The 21,373-nt window shown below is 35.3% G+C and overlaps 1 protein-coding gene across 1 annotated transcript; it reads right to left on the bottom strand.

The window, feature by feature from the left end:
- Positions 1–3,831: 3,831 nt before the first annotated feature.
- On the bottom strand, positions 3,832–6,707 carry LOC133297858 (uncharacterized). The gene is made up of 3 exons (XM_061497080.1): positions 6,265–6,707; positions 4,939–5,177; positions 3,832–4,561 (listed from the first exon to the last, which is right to left on the bottom strand). The coding sequence occupies exons 2-3, from the start codon at positions 5,173–5,175 to the stop codon at positions 3,944–3,946; spliced, it is 855 nt and encodes a 284-aa protein (XP_061353064.1). The 5' UTR covers positions 5,176–5,177; positions 6,265–6,707; the 3' UTR covers positions 3,832–3,943.
- Positions 6,708–21,373: the final 14,666 nt, after the last annotated feature.

Raw genomic sequence — 21,373 nt, forward strand, 5'->3', positions numbered from 1 at the left:
CAATGTTTTCTTCCGATGCTATCTTGGTTACCATTGTGTCTCCTCTTTTAATGATGTCTCGGATCAAGTGGTACTTCCACTCTATGTTGTTTGTCTTTTGTGACACCTCGGTTCCTTAGATTATGCTACTGCCCCATTATTATCATAGCAAAGTGTGATGAGATGACTACCACCTAGTATCACCTGAAGATCCATGAGAAACTTCTTCAACCATGTGGCTTCCTTTGTGGTAGAGTCAGCCACACATGATTATTTGACACTCCTCCAACAAATGGCCCCAATATTAAGAGTAAACACATAGCCCGAAGTTTATTTTCTTGAGTCAATGTCTCCTTGGAAATCCGAGTCTATGTAACTAATGGTTTCAAGACTCCCACTAGAATAGGACAACATATAATCTCTCATTCTCCAAAGATACTTTAGTATATGCTTAACTACTATCCAGTGTTCCTCTCAAGGATCATATTGGTACCAGCTTACTACTCCCACTACATAGTAGATATCTGGTCTGGTATACAGCATGACATACATGAGAGTACTACCTACTGCCGAAAAATAAGGTATCATACTCATGCATTCTCTTTGCTCCGGAGTCTTAGGGGAATGCTCCTTATAGAGATGAATCTCATGCCTGAGGTAAAAATTCCCTCTTGGAATTCTTCATGCTGACCCTGGCAAGGATCTTGTCAATGTAAGTGGCCTGGGATAGTGCCAATAACCTATTCTTATGGTCTTGTAAGAGTTTAATACCAAGAATATAATTGATCTCCCCCGGATCTTTTATATCAAAATGCTTACTCAGCCATGTCTTTATGTCTAACAACACATCTGTATAATTTTTGATAAAGAGTATACCATCTACATAAAGCACCAAAAAAGATATTGCTTTCCTTGGATCCTTGTATACACACATGGCTCATTAGGGCTTTTCTCAAAACCATGAGATTTAATGGCTTGATCAAACCTAATGTTCCATGACTTGGATGTTTGCTTGAGTCCATAGATAGACCTTTGAAACTTGCACACCATGTGTTCCTGTCCTTTGGCTATAAACCCTTTTGGTTGTTGCATATAGATATCCTCTTCCAAATTTCCATTTAGAAATGCAGTTCTGACATCCATTTGCCAAATCTCATAACCGAGACTTGCTGCATTAGCTAAGAGAATCCGGATAGACTTGAGCATGGCTACCGATGAAAAGGTTTCTTCATAGTCTATACCTTCTATTTGGGTGTACACTTTCGCCATCGATCTAGCTTTGAAGTTTCCTAGGGAATGAATGCAAAAAGTTCTTATAAATAGAGAAAGTGTCAATAAATTCTTTTGGCAATAAACTATAGAAGCATCCACAACTTATTCATAAGATTGCTTTGAAAGGGATTAAAAAACCAAGAAAAAAAGAGTGAGTTTTGAAGGCCCATCTCTTTAATTAAAGAAATTGAATACTATAAATCAAGAAACTTTTTGAGGGGAAATTTATAAAAGGAAATTGATATTTTTTTTCTAATTTGTCTTCACAAACCTCCCACTTTCATGTAAGTTATTGAATAACATTTTATTTACATTGGATAATGTTCTAAATTAGTCTATTTTAAAGTATGTAAATAATACAACAGAGCTTATGTTTAAAAATTAAACTTTAAAAGTAATTCCATTTTACATTATCAACTTAATGTTTTTAAACCACAATTTTATATTCTGCCACTGAGTATTTTTTTTTCTCCTTCGATTCTAGACTTTTTTGCATCATTTATATAAAAATAAATAAATTAAACCCAAACGGTTAGTTCGACGGTAAAAACGATAAACTGGTCAAATGTAATCATAGTCAAATGTCCACAAATAGACGAATGTCTTCACGCCCATGATTTTTTTCTCTCTCTCTTTTCTAGGGTTCCTTCGTATGTAATTATAATCCAATAACTATTTTTTTTAGGGGCATTTGGTAAAGAAAAAAAAAATTATCAGGGAGTTACAATTACTAAAGATATGGTGGGAAAGTGAGTTTTTAGGAAAGTTAAAAAAAAAAAAAATTGTTTGATAGGCTGAAATATTACCAGGGAAATTGGTTTAAGTTTCCCGAGTCTATGTTTGGTTGAAAGTAAAATATTGCTGGAAAAATGGGGTGAAATTACAAAAGCAACCTTAACTAAATAATATTGCACAGTAATGATTAGGGTTAGAAAAGGGTCATTTTCGTTATCTACTTCGCGCTCCTTTTTACATTTTGTCAATATTGTCAAAATACCACCTTCGGAGTGGTATTCTTAAACTGTTTTTCATCACAATTTTCAAAGAAACGAGAAATCATGGGCAAATCAGTTTACTGGGTGAATTTTTAAAAAACTTGTACCAAACATGAACAACTTGAAATATCCTTCTCACTTGCCTGAGTATCTGCAAAAAAAAAAAATCCTACCAAACGCCCCCTTAGTGATATGTGAAATCTAAGTGTTATTTGAGACTTTGAGTCATGGGAGGGGTTGCAGATTGTATCATCAATAAGGTCTTCATATCCGTCAGCAGGTTTTAAACTCACACCCTTATTAGTTATGAAACTAATCCTTAACCAATTACTTCTATCCTCGTATGCTCTTAGGGTCTGTTTGGAGCACCTGATAAAGAAGATAGAATATGATAACTTATCATATCCTACTTTTATCTCTTGTTTGGTGGATCAATAGGATATGATTAGATTATCCTATTGTCTCATTTTATCCTATCCAATACATGATTTCTTATCCTATAGGGGAGCTGAGTTAGGATTCAACAGGATATGATACAAATATTGGATACTCAATATATCCTCACGCTACCCAATATATCCCCATGCTACCCAATATATTTATATTTATTGCATTATATTTTATTTTTTCTTTCTCTTTTCTCTTTTCTCCTTCTACATAATCTTATCAGATTGCTAATCAGGTGCTCATCAAACATAGAACATGATACAGGCTTATCAGCCTCATATCATATCCTACCCTTATCTTATCATGTCCACCAAACGAGCCCTTAATATTTTAGGTGTTATATATATATATAATTTGAGGAGGGATATTCTCACTACCAAAAATTTTCACTACCAACTTACTACCTATCTAATCACCATTAGATTAACATTTTCTCTCTCTTCAAAAACTTTTTAACATTCTCTCTCTTTGATCCAATGGTGATGTGATAGGTAGTAAGTTAGTAGTAAAAAAATTTGGTAGTTAGAATATCCTTACTCGTATAATTTATATCTAAGTTTTTTATTGATGAGTTTTTGAGTAGTACAATATGTTGTGGTTTACCATTCACGTTTCAAAAGTTGAGCAAATGATTCAAAATTTGACAACTATGCCCTGGAGTAATAATCCAGGTTCAGTTCTAAAAAATTAAAATATTAAAAAAGAAAGAAAAAGAAAAAACCAAAAAAGAAAAGAAAAAGCTGTAGCTTCACCTAATAATACATGAAAATGGGATAAAACTATTTTAAACTTTATGCTTATTGTATTTATTATTGATTTAATTATGAGATGTTGCCATGTGACGCTATTATTTAACTTGGTGGCGGGGCTTATTTTATTTTATTTTTTCCTTTCAAAATAAGAATTTGGGCCCAGAAGGAATCTTAAGCTTTTTAGTTTGATATATAGTCTATTGAGAATGGACTTCCCTTGTATACTTAAACCACATAAAGGGCCCAGTCATACTCGGTTCAGCCTTTACAATAGCATTTAGGTTTGACAATAATATGTTGGATATGAAAGTAATTTAAGGGGCACTTCAAACTAACTCTACCTATTTACAAAAAAGTGGTCACTTAGAATTGGGTACGAAAAAGTTATCCATTTATTGGGATAAAGTAAAAAACTTAGGAATCTGAACATGTGAACCATATAAATTCAGTGGTCCATGTAGAGTTGAGAGGAATGATACAATCAAACAAATTAAACTCCTATTTAAGCTTTAAACCTTGAGAAAGCCAATGTGGCCCTTTTCTTTCTTGATCAAATGTCACACTGGAACTGCTTATAGGGGTGTTGGGGTCACTGCAATCTCCCACTCTATCTGATTGGAAAGAGACAGAAGAATTTAGGTCCCTAGTTTTATCATTGGGTGATTCTGAACATCCTGATTGAAGCAGATAACATTTTTTCTTCTTATTACTATTAACATGGATGCCTCCAATACTTAATGTCAAATCCACTTCCATGTCTTCATCAAAACCATCACTGTTTATTTTACAACTCTGAAATGCAGTATAGGAGCTAGGTCCTGCTTCACCTTCATCACAGCCATGTGTTTCAAGGTCAAAACCCCTTTGCTTTTTTATGGTCTCTCCAGAACAGCTTCCACTCCTTTCCTTTGAGCATAGAATATCCTCTTTCAAACTTTGAACATGGAAATCAGGCCCATATGGAATTTGTGGTGTTTGCTGTTGTTGTGGAATGAAATGAGGGTGACTTATACCTAAGCTGTTCATGGGGGTCCAAAATTTCTTTTGTTTGGTTTCCTTTTTGAGCTCATCCATCAACATCTTTTGCACACTGTATACCCGGTGTAGTTCCCTTACCTATAAATTCCAAAATACTCATAATTGCCAAATAGTAACAGCTTTATATTCTTGCATACTATAATGTCATTTCTCATACAACAAATAAAAAAAGCTTATAGAATGATTAAAATATGGCCATGGATACAGATGTCACGGAATGAAGGACATCTTACACTGATTCTGACATCAGTATATATGGTTAGTGTCAAAGTACAATGATTGCAAATTACTAGCAAATTTAATAAGACTTGAATTCACAACTAAAGAAGCCGAATAAGACTTTTGATCCACCACTATGATTTTTTTTTTTTTCATTCAGTGTAGCATTTATGGTGCAAATTGAATTTTGTATTTTTAAGATGAGAAGATAAAGCATACAACAACATGATTATTACCTGGTTTTTGAAGATGTCTTCATGCATCTGCATTGTCTTTTTGATGGATTCTAAATTGTTTCTGTCATGCATCCTATCCATGGGATCTTGCAATTTATCGACTCCAATACTGCAGTGGTTGTTAGTTAGTCCTTTGTTCTGATAATGTTCCCAGACATTCACACCACCCACAGTGAACTTGTTGCTGTCTACTGAGGATGCTAGAAGGTTCATGGAATAGTCAATTTTGGTTCCCATGCCTGCAAAAGAAATTTACTATTTTAATTTTTTTTTTCTCTCATTATCATCAGATTTCAACTTCTATGCCTAGTGAGTGTTGAGTAGTGGCATCAGCAATTGGAAAAATGCATTTTCTTATGCTTATGCTTGAGAGAAATAATGAATGAAACATGTTATTCCTTTATATGTTTCTAATATCAATTAGTAGTTATTATCTCTCAAGAAACAATGTGAAGATGGGGATAGTACTCATACCACAATTAATTCCATTTTAAGGGAAGAAAGTAAAGCACTCACATATAGAACATCAAAATCCCCAAAGGAACAGTAATATACTAACATTATCTTGCAAGATTTTGTTGCTTCCTTTTTTGGTGCATAGATTTAGGCAATATATAGCAACTGTACTAGTTTGTTTGAGTAAATTTGTCAAAACAGGGGAAACTTCACTAACCAAAAGTAGAGAGGGAAGGGACAGAAAGAATTTGCATTGAAAGATTCAAAAGTGTAACCAAACATTGCAAGAACATTAAAGAAGAATGAAATAATGAACATTAGATGAAGGCATTTTATGTGGGATGAAAGCATCACTAGTTATAAGGCCAGACCCATAACAGTGATCTTCATCTACTACTCCTAGAAACTAGGCAGAGAAAAGTGCCCATTTCTTCTTGTTCCTTATAAAGTTATGCTCAGTGAAAAGAAAAAGAAAATAAAGATATCCTTTATTTGTTATTGTAAAAACAGCAACTAAACTTTATATCTGATGAAGCTCAAATAGAGACTCAAAAAGAATTCAAGAAAATTAAAAGAAAACACCCTTCACACAGACCAAAGACCTTAAATGTCAAGGACATACACAAGTCAACAAAAATTTCTTTATATGTTACTGCTTAAACTTTTTGATGCATCACCTGGATGGAGATGAACATCACTTGCAGAGCAATCAAAACTATCAGAAAAAGCCTTCAACTTTATCAGTGAATGAAATACTTAAGAAGCATTAAATCTCGGAACTGAAACACCTTCACACGTTGTTTGTTTGAAGACTCCACACCACATCAAGGAGAGAAAAAAAAAGAAAGAATATTATCATTAGAAGAACACCTGTTGTAAGATGTACCAAAATTGCAGCTTTCTCTGATGAAGTTCATTGAACATCTTCCTCCCTCATGCCAGCATTTTGAGCCATAGGTTAGCCTTACTAAGAAAACCAATACTAATATAACAAGTGGCCAATTCTCTCATGTTTCTCCTTGAATCATGGTTGAAAAAAAAAAGGGGACGGATCAATCCAAGAAGTGCAACACCTTGGGAATTTGGAGAAAAAGCTCATAGACAGTTGCAAGCCTCTTGGCAGTTCAACCCTTTACTCAGAAACAACAAAGGAAACAGCTCAGATTTTAAAACTCTAATCATGGGGTTAATAATTCAGACATGACAGGCTGTGAGGGAAGGAGGCAAGGCAAAAGCTGGAGCAGCAATGTGTCAGTGCCTTGGTGATATTGAGAGAGAGAGAGAGAGAGAGAGAGAGAAAGAGAGAGATGTTATAATATGAATATTTGGTTTTTGTAACATGTACTTTAGTTTAGAGAGAAAGATGTTATAATATGAACATTTGGTTTTGGTAACATGTACTTTAGTTTATTGTATTTTGTATATTTGTGCTTCACTGTAATGTGGGAAAGGATAGGAGAAAGGGGACCACAAAAGTTGCATAATAAAAACAAATGACACTCCTAAACACGAGCAAATTTAGGCCAGTGAAACAAGATATTCTAGACAAAGTTTTGCAGGACTTAATCAAGATATGCATGAACTATGAAAATTGGTGCTTCTTTCCTACATGACCTACTACTATCTCTTTCTTTCTCTCTCTCTCTCTATCTATCTTTAAATTTTCTTGTTTTTTTTGGATATTCAACGATATATTGAGATTTGGTTATTCTTTCCGTACATGCAGAACAATATCTAGTCATCTTGTTTGTGTTTGAGATTTCACCAGAGTACCAATTTCAGGTGTTTATTGGGATTCCATATAATGAATTTCTCTTGGCAGCAGTAAGTTCCATGGACTTGGGATTTGAATTTGATAATGACTGCTTTCATCCTCACACACTTGAGGGTCATAAACATACTCAAAAGTTCTATAGAAAGGATCAAGGATCATGCATATGCTTCTTCTGAATTTGAGAATAAATAAATGACAAGAATTATCAATAATATATTTTTCCTTTAATTCAGATAAAAAGATTAGGTCTTGCAACAGTCGTAAAATTAGCGGTTAGGATATTCTTTATAACCCGAAAGTCACTTATTCGAATATGGAAAACAATTTTTATGTAAAATTGGAAGAGTAAGACCTCATACAATTGATCATTTCCTTCCAAGTTGGGAAACTTATTAGATAATTATCGAAGAGAGTGGAAACTATAAATTTTCTTAAATGAGTTGTCAATAAAAATTTGAAGATATTAAACAAATAATTAAGATTGAAAGAAAATAAACAAATAATCAAAAACACTTCTAAAAAAGCCTAAAGATTCCAAAATGCTGATCCGGAAAAACAAGGGCAACACAGATCCATAGGAGTTTCTGATCATTAAGCAATGCATAGATTTAGCTATTTAAAGATAGGCTTTGAGATGCCATAGTTATCTCCAACACATATAAAATATTTAGAATTCATACGAGGTTATATAATGAGAAAAGAAAAAAATATATAAATTTCATATACTTTTATATATATATATATAAGGTTTTCATTTTATCCTTTAACATAACACAACAAACTTTCCTACTCTCACAACATTTTGTGGGGCCCACACTTTTTAAAACAAAAAAATAAATAAAAAATTAAAGCACGCAAAACGAATCTCTATAACATTACACAATCACTTTTCCTACAACATAACTCTTATAAAACCTATATATATATATATATATATATATATATATATATATATACATAGGGTAATAGTTTTCTCATGTAGTAGGAGATAATTATTATCTTCTACAGATTTATTTATGTAGATGAGATCCACTTTCAGAGGAGAGAGAAAAAAGTAAAGTGAATCTCATCTTGAATTTGTGTGTGTAGGAGGTAAATTATTTTTTATGTAATATAAGATTAATAAATTTCACATATATATATATATATATATATATATATATATATATATATATATGATAAAATTATTTTTTATAATATGATAGATATTAAACCTTTAAATATTTTTCCATTCATCGTACATGTGGACATGCCAGTCTGTCTTGTCTTGCTTGCTTTTTAGTTCCTCTCCATACAGGGACCTTAATGCTACAATTGCTTCAGCAAATTGCACACACAAAAATGCACATGCGTGCTATACTACATTTGTGCATTAATATATGCTTACGTATGTTTTATTTTAGGGTGTTAATCTTCCTAAACTTGTTGAAGCAAAAGTGAAGCCTAACTTTTATTTCCAGGCTGTCAATTCAATAGCGATTGAATTGATAATAATTAAATATATTTTAAATTTTATTTAATATATTAAATAATAGATTATCATAGAGATAAAGTAATATATATATATATATATATATATATATATATATATGGGATAGGATATTGTGACACACAAATAATGTTACGCACAATGTTACGATCATATCTTAACTGTTGATTTCCGCCAATCAACGGTTATCATTTATTGCGAATTAATAATTAATTAATGAGTTTGATTTGAAAAATGATAACCGTTGATTGGCAGAAATCAACGGTTAAGATGTGGAGTAACATTGTGCGTAATATTATTTGTGTGTCACAGTATCATATCCCTATATATATATATATATATATATACATATATATATAATCAAGTAATATGCAATGCACAGGTGGGGTGAGAATATGTGTTCGAATCTTTCCAATATCACCTTTGGGAGAGGATTAAAGCCTTAATCCTGGACCCGCTCCGAATCGGATTAGTTGCGAAGCGATGAACCGGATGAAATATTTCCAAATAATAATAATAATAGACAAAATTTATAAGGTCACAAGAATGACACTTAAAAATATTTAATGTTATTAACTGAAGGTATATCATCAGAAACGCGGAAGCGCATCGTACCGATGTGATGAGGAATGAAGAACACCGTTTTGATTACCTGAGATGAAGCAGCGAGCGTGACAATTTCTCACGTTCTGTTCTCCTCCTCAAGCCTCACGATCTGCAGCAACGCACCACGAACGGTCGCAATTCCGCTCTACGGTTGATCTTCCAGGCTATAACTCAAGGGGGATCAGGTGGTCGTGTGGGCAACCGTTCAGATGATGAACGTCTGCCTCTTTGTGTCTCTTATGTCTGTAACCCTAGGAGGCACTAGAGAGAAAAGAGAGTTTATATACTCTGCCCAATCTAAGACTAACCCTAAGCTTCATGGGTTGAAATTAGTCTTTTGGGCTCACTTTCACTAAAACTATTGGGCTTAATTGAAAAGAACATATTAAACCCAACATTAACATCTTCTAATTCTTAATAAAATATACCTCAAAATAGCATGATATAGGCTAAAACTACTTCAAACGGATTCAACCAGTTCTTTATTAACTTTTACAGGCTTTGGATTGATTTGGTTGATTCTTTCACAATTGATTTTCTAGGTTATGTCAAACCTTTATTCACATTTTCTTGGGATTATTGAATGTATTGCATTAGATTCTTCTCTCAAGTAATTATTAAGATTATAGAATTAAGAACTTGATGTGTATGGGTTGGCCACGTGAACCATCCACATGGCGAATGAACCTAACAATCAACAATATTATCTAAACAGCACATAGAGAGATATTCAATCATTACCTCGTTGCACAAAACTAAAAATATCTAAGAAAGATATCACGATCCATTTTCTTGGAGGATGATGTTATTACCTATGAGATTATATTGTCGTTATCTATCAAAATTGGGTAACACGAGGGAGAAAGACTCAATGGAGGGAGTCATCAAAAGTTGTCAAAATCAAAGCTGAGTAATCCAGCTTGACTTAAAGACAATGACAAGAAAAAGACCGAATTCGTTGGTTTTGGTTCGATTGAAAATTGATAAATCATGTATTTGGTCGATTTAATTTTAAAAAATTAATTAATGAAAAATTTGGTCTAGAATCAGTCAAAATGTTTTAAAATTGATTGAGAATTAATTGTTTTTATTTTTTATTTAATTAATATTATTTTTAACAAAAAAAAATATTTATTATCAAGTTAAAAAAAATTATGTATGATTTGTACGTATATTTATTATTTAACATTTTTAATTAATTTTTTCCTATATATATATAATTTATTAATTTTTTATTAATTAATTAATTATATATATATATACTAGTTTACGTATAATTTTTTATTAATTGTACGTATATAATATGAACATTTTATATTAATTTAGAATATTATATAACTTTGTTTTTTATAACTTTATAATGATTTATTATTTAATATTTTATATAATATTAAAAGTATATTTAATTACCACTCATTTGATCCATCAAACCAATAAAAAGATCAATTTTTCAAAAAAGCATTGCGTAGAAAGAGAATTTCTTTGCTGTCATGAGTACGTTGCTCCCAGCAAGGCGGTAGTAATCAATCCTAGCTCTCACGAATACCAGTTATTTTAGTAGTTTCCTTAGATCCTTTATGAAGAGTTCGTACATAAAATAAGAAAAGTACATGTTTGGTAAATAAATTAGAAAGATATTAAAATATAAGAACAGTGCATAAAGTAAATGATGTCAAAAAAAATAGTGCATAATCCTAGCTCAATTAGATATGAGAGCTGAGTAGGTGGAGTTAAAAATATGTATTCAATCTTTTTTAGTGTTATTTTTGGAAAGGGTTTAAAATCTTAATCATGAATCTGTCCCGAACAGAATTATCTCTCATAAAAAATACATGTAATTTATCCACACAAAAATATGAGTGATTATTTATTTATTTATTCTGTGACCTTAATTATTTTTATAGGGCGCAGTCAAGTTTTTTCGAGTATCCCCACAATTCGGGTGAATAAAAAAAAACCGATACTTTGATTAATTTCAAATTGAATAGCATGATAGTTATCCTGACTCCAAAAATTCTTTTGAGGATTTGAACCCGAACTCTTTTGATAATTCCTTCGTCCAGGGCTTTTATTATAGTTGTCCCTTCTTTAAATATGTAGATAAACCTCATATTATGAATACTTATAATTTCTTGTAGGATAAAAGTACCGAGGTCAGAAAAGGCACGTTGTAACCTAACAAAGGCACAATCCGTAGGAAAGGACACACCACCATAAACAGATGAAAGTTCAGATGTATTATACTTTGTTCTCTATTCTTTACTTTTATTTTAACATAAACAGATGAAAGTTCAGAGAAAAAGGATGTTATCATTCTACAATATTATTGTCGTGGGAACGCCTTGTTAAGCTAAAAGTGGCTTGGCCCCCTCAATTCCTTTTGCAAAATTCTTGATTTTTTATGCGATTTCTTTTATTAGACTTTTTATTAGCCCTTCATAAAATATAATTTTTTTTTTAAATATCTCATGTCATTTCAATCTAAGCTCGGCTAGAGTTCAAGACATTCCAGCAATAATATTTTATTATTTGGCCTTCTTAGTCTTCTTAAAGAGAATTAACAATGATAATTAATTGCGGATAAAGGATTATTAATGGAAATAAAACTTCAGGGTTTTTTTAGTTTCTTTAAGGTATCCTCCAATCGATAATCAAAACCTAATTTTTTCGAATCATAGATATTGTTGGGAAATCGGTTCCCTTAAGTTGGCACAGGGGCCTTTTGCGAAAGTCAATCAACAAGATCCTGATATCGGATTTCGACAATTCCTCGGCCTGAACTTCACCAGGTCGGGCAGCGCAACGAAAAATCAAAAACAAATAGGAGAGAGAGAGAGAGAGAGAGAGAGAGAGAGAGAGAGAGGAACACAAACAAATTTTAACGTGGGAAAACCTTCTCCAATGAAGAAGTAAAAACACACGGGACCTAGTCCAGTTCAAAAATCTACTATGAAAATAATCCTTACAAAGAAACAAATTCACCAATGTGGTGGTTAACTCAACCTCTCCAACAATGGTGATAATCAAACGACCATAGAGATGTTTCACTCAAACTCTCACTAAGGATTTCTCAAATACAAAGTATAAAGTTTTGCTCAAACAATTTTCTCTCAAATTTTTCTCTTTAATTCTCTAACCTAGCCTCCACCCACAACTAATGAATATATAGAGGAGGTGAGATCTAGGTTTAGGGTTTTTAGGAAACCCCTCAATGGTCTTGGGCTTAGCATTGAAGGAGAAAACCCAACAAATCTCCCCCTCCGACTTCAATGCGTCGGCTTCAGCATCAACCCGGCTCCTTCACAGCAGTCTTCAAATTTTCTTGTTGGAACCAGCTTTGTCATCGTGTCGGACCAATCTTGGTCAGTGTGCACTTTGACGAGTTCGAGCTCTCCACCTTCCACCACATCCTGGATCCAGTGATACCTCACATCAATGTTCTTAGTGCGGGAGTGATAGGTCGAATTCTTCGCAAGATGGATTGCGCTTTGATTGTCACAACCCATCTCGTACTTGTCTTGATCATAGCCGAGTTCCATGAGGAACTTCTTCATCCACAACATCTCTTTGCTTGCCTTAGTAGCGGCAATGTACTCAACCTCAGTTGTCGATAGTGCAACACATTTCTGAAGTCTTGATTGCCAAGAGATAGCTGCTCTGGCAAATCTCATCATGTATCCAGTCGTCGATTTGCTCGAGTTGGAATCTTCCCCTAAATCAGAATCCGAGTAGCCTTGCAACACGGCTTTGCCTTCTCCAAATCGGAGGCATAAATTGGTCGTACCTCGGAGGTACTTGAAGATCCACTTCACTGCTTCCCAGTGCTCTTTGCCGGGGTTTGACAGATACCGGCTTACCATTCCAACAGCATGCGCCAAGTCAGATCTAGTGCAAACCATTGCATACATCAAGCTTCCGACGGTGGATTGGTACGAGACCTTCTTCATCTCATCTTTGTCTTCATCAGATCTCAGACATTGCTTCTGGTTCAGCTTTATGTGTTCGGCTAGGGGGTGCTCACTGTTTTGGCTTTGTCCATGCTGAATCTCTTCAGAATCTTCTCAATATACTTCTCCTGACTCTGCCACAGTAGTTTCTTTTGTCTATCTCAGATAATCTTGATTCCGAGAATCTGCTTTGCAAGGCCGAGGTCCTTCATTGCGAAGAACGAGCTCAACGCTTTTTTTAGGGAGGCTATCTCGATTTGTCTTTCCCTACAATAAGCATGTCGTCAACATATAACAACAAGATCAAAAAATCTCCGGCCTCATACCTCTTCACAAAGACACAGTGGTCGACTTTTGTCTTCTCAAACTTGTGATCAGTCATGAATGATTCAAACTTCTTGTACCACTGCCGAGGTGCTTGCTTCAAGCCATAGAGACTCTTCTTCAACCGACATACCAAGTCTTCTTGGTTTGGAGCTCGGAACCCCTCAGGTTGTTCCATATATATTTCTTCTTCTAAATCACCGGGAAGAAATGTCGTCTTCACGTCCATTTGTTCTACCTCGAGATCCATCGAAGCCGTCATGGCTAACACAGTTCGGACTGAGGTCATTTTCACCACAGGAGAAAAAATCGCCTCAAAGTCTACTCCTTTCTTCTGATTCCAGCCTTTCACTACAATTCGGGCTTTGTATCTCGGCTTCTTCCCGTTCTCTTCATTCTTAATCTTGTAGACCCATTTATTTTTCAGAGATCGTCTTCCTTCAAGCAACTCGGTCAGCTCATAAGTCTGATTCTCGTACAGAGACTTCATCTCGTCTTGCATTAACTTTTCCCATTCTTCCTTCTTTGAGCTCGTCACAGCCTCATCATAACTCTGAGGCTCACCGTCTTCAGCAACAATGGTGTATTCATCAGATGGGTATCTTGTAGAGGGTCTTCTTTCTCGAGTTGGATATCTCGGTTGTTCTTCAGCTTGAGAATCTGGTTCATCATTCTCATCCCAGATCTCATCATCAACTTGTTGCTGGTCATCATTTTCTTCATTTTCTTGATTTTCTCCTCCTGCTTTAGCTCGGACAGGAGGGTTGGGTTCTTCACGTCTTCCAGTAACCCGGACTTTGGGCTTCGAGATGTCATGAATGTTCTCATCTTCGTGAAAGATCACATCTCGGTTTCTCACTATCTTCATATTGATTAGATCCCAAAGTCGGAACCCGAACTCATATCTCAGCGAACCAAGATAAATGCATTCTTTTGTCTTCGAGTCAAGTTTTGCCCTTTCATCTTTAGGGATATGCACGAAAGCTCGGCATCCAAACACCTTCAGTTGATTATAAGCCTCTTTCCTTCTTACCTCAGGCAACAACCAAGTTTCCCTTAGCCAGCTTCCATCTAATACTACCAAAGTAATTCACTAACCTGGCATCGTCAAGCTTGCCTACCCAGATTAGATTCAAACGCATGTCAAGAACATGCCTCACATCCTTCAACACAAGTCGGCATCCGACATCTGTGGTCAAAGTTACATCACCGACACCAACAATCTTGCTAGTCACCTGATTTCCCATCTTCACGACTCCAAAATCACCACCTCGATAAGAGGAGAAAAAACCTTTGTGTGGAGTAACGTGAAAAGAGGCACCAGAGTCAACAATCCAAGTGCAGTCATCATATGCAACATTCAAGTAATTATCCTCACCAAGGAGGAATATCTCGGCAACCGAGTTGGCAGCCACCGCAGTGGTGCGCTTGTCTTCCCTCTTCTTAGAAATAATCTGATCCGGCTTCACAGAGCTGTTCTTCTCGTCATTCTACAGGGTCCAGCAGTCTGGCTTCTTATGACCTGTCTTTCCACAGTAAAAACACTTCAACTCATATTTCGACTTTGACCAGCCTCTGGACTTTCCTCTTCTATCACAATCTCAACCCCGGCTCTTGCTTCTACCCCGGGAGTCGTATTTCCCTCTGTTCTCAGCAACGTTGGCCTCAGACGTGCTCGAAATATCTCGTTCTCTTCTCCTGGCTTCTTCGCCAAGGAGGCTGTCTGTCACGACATCCATCTTCAATTTTCCATCTAGGTCGAATTATTCAAGGTCGCCACCAGAGTATCCCAGCTTTCTGGCAGCGAGCTCAACAGCAGCAAGGCCTGCATCTCGTCATCAATTTTCATCTCAGCCTTTGACGGCTGATTCACAATACCTTTGTAGGTGTTGAGGTGCTCAATCATACTCATGTCGTCCTTGTATTCAAGCTTCACAAGTCGGCAAACCAAGTGTGTTTTTTTCCTGGGAGTCTTCTTCTGAATCATGGACTCCAGCCTCGTCCACAACTCATACGCGTTCGTGAACTCAGACACGTGCTCAAAGAGGCTCTTGTCAATATATTTTTTTTATTGTAGCTACCGCCTTACGACTCTGAACCTTCCACTCCTTATCAATTTTGCCTGCCAGTCTCTCATCAAGGATAATGGGCTCATGTAAATCTTTGCAGTAGAGATGATCTTCCATCATCGGTCTCCAATAGGTGAAATTGTCTGCAGTCAGCTTGAACATATCTCCATCATGGGTTATGCCACTGGTCTCCATCTCGTCTCCCTCAGAACCCGTCGAACTCGGGCTCTGATACCACTGTTGGGAAATCGGCTCCCTCAAGTCGGCTCAGGGGCCTTTTGCAAAAGTCAATCAACAAGATCCTGATCTCGGATCTCGGTAATACCTCGGCCTGAACTTCACCAGGTCGGGCAGCGCAGCGGAAAATAAAAAACAAACAGGAGAGAGGAGAACTCAAACAGATTTTAACGTGGGAAAACCTTCTCCAATGAAGAAGTAAAAACCCATGGGACCTAGTCCAGATCAAAAATCCACTATGAAAATAATGGTTACAAAGAATCAAATTCACCAATGTGGTGGTTAACTCAACCTCTCCAACAATGGTGATAATCAAACTACCCTAGAGATGTTTCACTCAAACTCTCACTAAGGATTTCTCAAATACAAAGCATAAAGCTTTGCTCAAACAATTTTCTCTCAAATTTTTCTCTCTAATTCTCTAACCTAGCCTCCACCCAGAACTAATGAATATATAGAGGAGGAGAGATCTAGGTTTAGAGTTTTTAGGAAACCCGTCAATGGACTTGGGCTTAGCATTGAAGGAGGAAGCCCAACAGATATCACCAAAGTGAGTTTTACTTCTATCAACAAATCATTTTTCATATATACGGCAATAAATCGAGCCCCTATGAATATACTTAAGGGATCCAACTATCTGCCAATTATACCGGACTTTGTTAGTAAACTTTTAAGAATTTTTAGTTAACATTATTATGTTACCCATGTTTTATATGGACAGTTTAACTTTAATATTCATAATAATGAATTTTGAATTATATATGAATATTTATTATAAATTTAAATTTATATCTTTAAATATTTAGTAGTATTTAAAGGGAATTTTACTAACCTTTATTTTGTTCTCTTTTAAAGTTATTGTATAAGATAAATTATGTAATTTTAAATTTTGTAAAAATTAATGCATTTTGATTCCTATTTATTCAAAAAAAGTTATAAAAATAACTATAAAAAGTCACAAAAATATATAAATTCTAGAAAAATATAAATGAGATAAATGAAAATAAAATAGAAAAAAATTAGGTTATAAGTTAGAATAAATAAAAAATAAAAAAATAAAAATTATCATATAACATCTTTTTTTTTAGAAAATATTCTAATCGGCAATAGCTTTGTGATTAATCTGATTCGGAGAGGGTCTCGGTATAATAAATCCTAATTTGTGTAATAATGAAATTGCATATGATTCAAGATTTAATCATGCATAATTGAGTTGAATTAAGTGAAATGCTTAATTATATTAAATTACGTCATTGCTAGGCAAAAAGTGCAAATAGTGAGAGTTTTGGATTAAAAATACGTGTAGGCAAAATTACCCGGAACTTAAAAATAAATTAGGAAATATTACTGCAAAAATATTCTGAACCAATAGGATAAGTTTAAAAGAATATTAAGATAACGGGATAGATAAGTTTTTACCCAATTGGAAGTAACTTAACTAAAGTAAGTTTAATAACTTAGAAACATTTCACTATTTCTTCATCCCTTTCGGGTGGAGGTGTAACACCCCCGTATATATCCGGTTTGTTATCATATCATCATATTAAGCCACGCTTAATTTAAAAATGCGGAATATCTTTTTCTTTTCAATTATGACGTCATTATCATTAGCCAAGTTGAATTACTTAACTCATTTCATAAAACATCGCTTGTATGTAAATTGCAAAAGACAGCTAACTGAAATACCTCAATATAAAATTAACATCAATATGTCTCTAGTCACGGAACTACAACACGTAGACCGGACAACCCTGATAGTTTATACAACTCAAGCTAAAAGTACTAACATCAATGTGGCATGGGCAAACCTCATGCTCACCAAATAAGGCAACAAAGCTCACAAAAGACTCAACAACAGCAACATAATAATAACAAGCTAAAAGCATAACATCAGCAAATATAATCCAGTATCCAAACATGTCAGCATATAACATCAATATCAGCTAAGCTCCGACCTCCTGCCGCTAGAGGCATCAGCCCCCAAATTACCTGAATCTGAAATAAGTGTCCCAAAACGTAGGGTGAGATCTTTAAACAAGAAATCTCAGTAAGACAAGGGGTCCTCAAGGATCTTCCACCCCAAGCTCACTTACATGTGCAATATAAGTTCAAAAGCATTTAACAGTATAAGTTCCAAAACTATGCAGTGCAACAGATATTCATGCCATGTGTGTTTTAACTATTCTACTGGCCAAAGAATGCAGGACGTACGTCTACAACCCCACAATAAGTACAAGGAACACCGCTTGCACCTCACCCACAGCCTCACCATCTTGTATGTCTCCACATACTCAGGCTTACCGTAGAGGTGGAACACCACATGCATATCATACAGGCACTCGCATATAACAGCTTAATCGCATTTATCAAAACAATACATGAAAACAACATCATGCATATAAACCATCCCCCCATGGGACATGGTGGAACCAACAATGGCTAAACCGAGGACACGAAAGCTTACCTTGCAAGCTAATTATCCAATGCCAAGAGTCCACACTAGCTCAAAGCCCAAACACAGCAGAATCACAATCTGTTTCGGACCAACAATATATCAATAACCATACTTAACAAGCATAAGACACAAAGACAACGTCTTTCCTTTACGTTTTACGTCTTTAGGCTTCTCACAAAGCCACAAGCCCTTAATCACTTAGATTCTGACTTACATTAATCATTACAGAAGTCCACAGTAGCCAATCACGGGTCCACAAACCCAAAATAGCATTCTGTATGAACAGTACCTTTACTGTTCTCGGAAACCCAGAATATCCGGATATTTGTCGGGGCAATATCCGGATATCAATATCCGAATATCCATATTCGGATATCCACAAACCCTATATCCGGATATCAATATTTGGATATTATATTCGGATATCCAAATCTGAATACTTTGCGACAGAATGCAGTTCTGCATTTCGCGAGATATCCTTCCCAAAGGTGGCTCATTTCACAAAAACAGAAGCTCAAACATGCATTTTAAGGTGTGTTTAACATTACCCAACCTTAGATTATGATCTTAAGTTCATTACATGCATCAAGGCTCCATTTTTAACCACTAAAACCCATGATCAAAGGTGATGAAGCTTACCCAAGCTTAAACTCAGAAAATGAACACTCTTGGAGCTCACCACCAAGTCCTCACTTGCAAAGAAACGAAAATGACACCAAAGGTTGGTTCTTCCTTCACAAAGGTAGCTTCTTGAAGTTCCACAAGCCAAGAAGATGAACCCTCTCACCCAAACTCAGAACACAACCCTTAAATACCACCAAACCAGTGGCCAAAAGCTCAGAACAAGGTCCTCCACTCACCCCCAATGGTATCCCTCACTCACACCAAGTGTTTAGGATGAAGAAACAACCAAGAAATGGTCTCTTGGTTGAGTTTTGGTCAAGAACAATGGAAGAGAGCAATGGAATAGTGCAAGAGTGCACTCCAGCCGTCCAAGTCACGTAGCAACAGAAAGTCTAGGGTTTTGTGTCCAAAGAATGAGTATTTATAGGCAGTTAAGGTTTAAACGCACAATATTAGCGCTAATTGTTTCGCTTATCATTTTAATCCCAAACTTAGGATTCCGAACCTACTCATTTTTCTAAGATTTGATATATTTTATATTATTTTTCGCAGCACCTTTCCGGTACGCGCTTTTCCATAGCCAGTATCAGTTCTGGCACCAGTTCTCACTATTTTAACTTGAAACTTGTTTTGCAAGTCCTACATATTATTCCAGGAATTTTCATGCAATTTTTATAATTTTCCGGGATACTTCATCGGTACACATTTATACCGAGTAGCAGAACTGGTATCTGCGTTTTTCATGCGAAAAGCGACTTTCAACATTATTAATCACTTACCATAATTATCTAAGCCTCATAATCATTATTAGGGTCAATTATGGAATTATTTTCTAATTTCACATAATTAATTAATTAACTTCCTTAATTAACGGTGCGAGTTCTTACAGGAGGCAGTGAGCAAACCCGATGACCATTACTCATTGAGCTTAAATTTCATCTTCCTCATTTTTCAACGAAATATCTTGGTTCTTGAATCAAAATAGCTTGGAATCTTGAGGGGAAGAGAACCTATAATCCACATTCCTTAGAAAAGCCTCGTATTGTGAGATAAACCACCATTAAAATGGTGACCCATTGTTGATTGGGTGTATTGGAGTGGCCCATTGCTTGAAGTGAGGTTTGCAATCCCTTCATTGCATGATTCTAGGTGAATTCATGTTAAGATACAAGCATTTCAATGGTTTCTATGATAATGGGAATTTTAAGTTTTGATTTTTGAAAATATGGCTTGAATGAGGTAATTTGAGTATGATTTAGGCTTAATCCATGTTGAGAAAAGTCTTTAGGTGATGATTTTAATGGTAAAAATATATTTGGAAGATCATTTTGCCAATCTTCATTAAATTTCAAAAATTATGCCTAGGCGGTGTGATTTCTTGCATTCTAAGTAGTGTGATTGGTTGGAATGTTTGATATTGATTTTGATGTGTTCGCTTGAATCTAGGATTGAGCCTTGTGGACCTTCTTTGATCGATCAACCATTGGTGGAATCAATGGATCTTGACTTGGATACTTGACTTATTCAAGCATAGGAGAGTTCATACCAAATGGTTGTTTGAATTGCCTATGTGATGAACGAATATTGATGTATTCATGAATGCCTAAGATTGATGGCATTGCACCTTGTGTATGTGTTCATTTTGTGAGGTTGTATCTTTAATGAAAGTTTGATTGTTTGCATACTTCGTGGTGAGACAAAGTTTGGTTGGAAGCTTCGAGCAGGTAAGCTTTCGGATCTTGAAATTTATTCCTTTATTGTTCCACCAAGCCTCGATGGGGTAATGGTTATCATTGGTGTATATAATTGCAATAGAGTAGTTTAATATACTGATATATCTATGTGTATGCACTGGGTGTGACATAAGATGGTGTTTCCCTATGTCTTGTATGTTGCATGACAATGCGTAATTCATACTTAGTAGTTTAGCTGGCCAGTAGGACTTTTAATTTTCATCTAAGAATCTTTAAGATGGAGAGAGTGCCGAAATGATGTCTTATGGAGATGTTTGACACACTGTATGGATATGTATATATTGTATTATTTGCTGTAATTGTTTTTACACTTGAAGTGAACTTTAGGGGGAGAAATTCTTCAAGGACCTCAGGTTTACTGAGATGTTTATCTCACCCCATGTTGTGGGACCCTCTTTCAGGTAGAGGCACTGATGGTGCTGGAGCTTCTATGGGCTAGAGGCCTATGGAGACTATGCTTTTTGGCATACCTCTGTTGTTGGTTATGTATAGTTTATTATTTGCAGCATGATTTTGGATTACTATTGCTGAGTATGTAAATGTAATCTTATTTTATGGCATGTATTGATGATGCATGAGGGAACTTTGTGTATGCTCATGTTATTTTATACTGCCTATAATGTATATGGGGTGTAGGGTAGTGATCATGCTTTTGGTATTTGATAAGTTCCTAGTTATGTAATTATTGGACTGTTGTGTA

This window comes from Gastrolobium bilobum, unplaced genomic scaffold, assembly GCF_033153095.1.
Source record: "Gastrolobium bilobum isolate Gb01-03AN ecotype WA unplaced genomic scaffold, APGP_CSIRO_Gbil_v1 utg14577, whole genome shotgun sequence".
NCBI lineage: Eukaryota > Viridiplantae > Streptophyta > Magnoliopsida > Fabales > Fabaceae > Gastrolobium > Gastrolobium bilobum.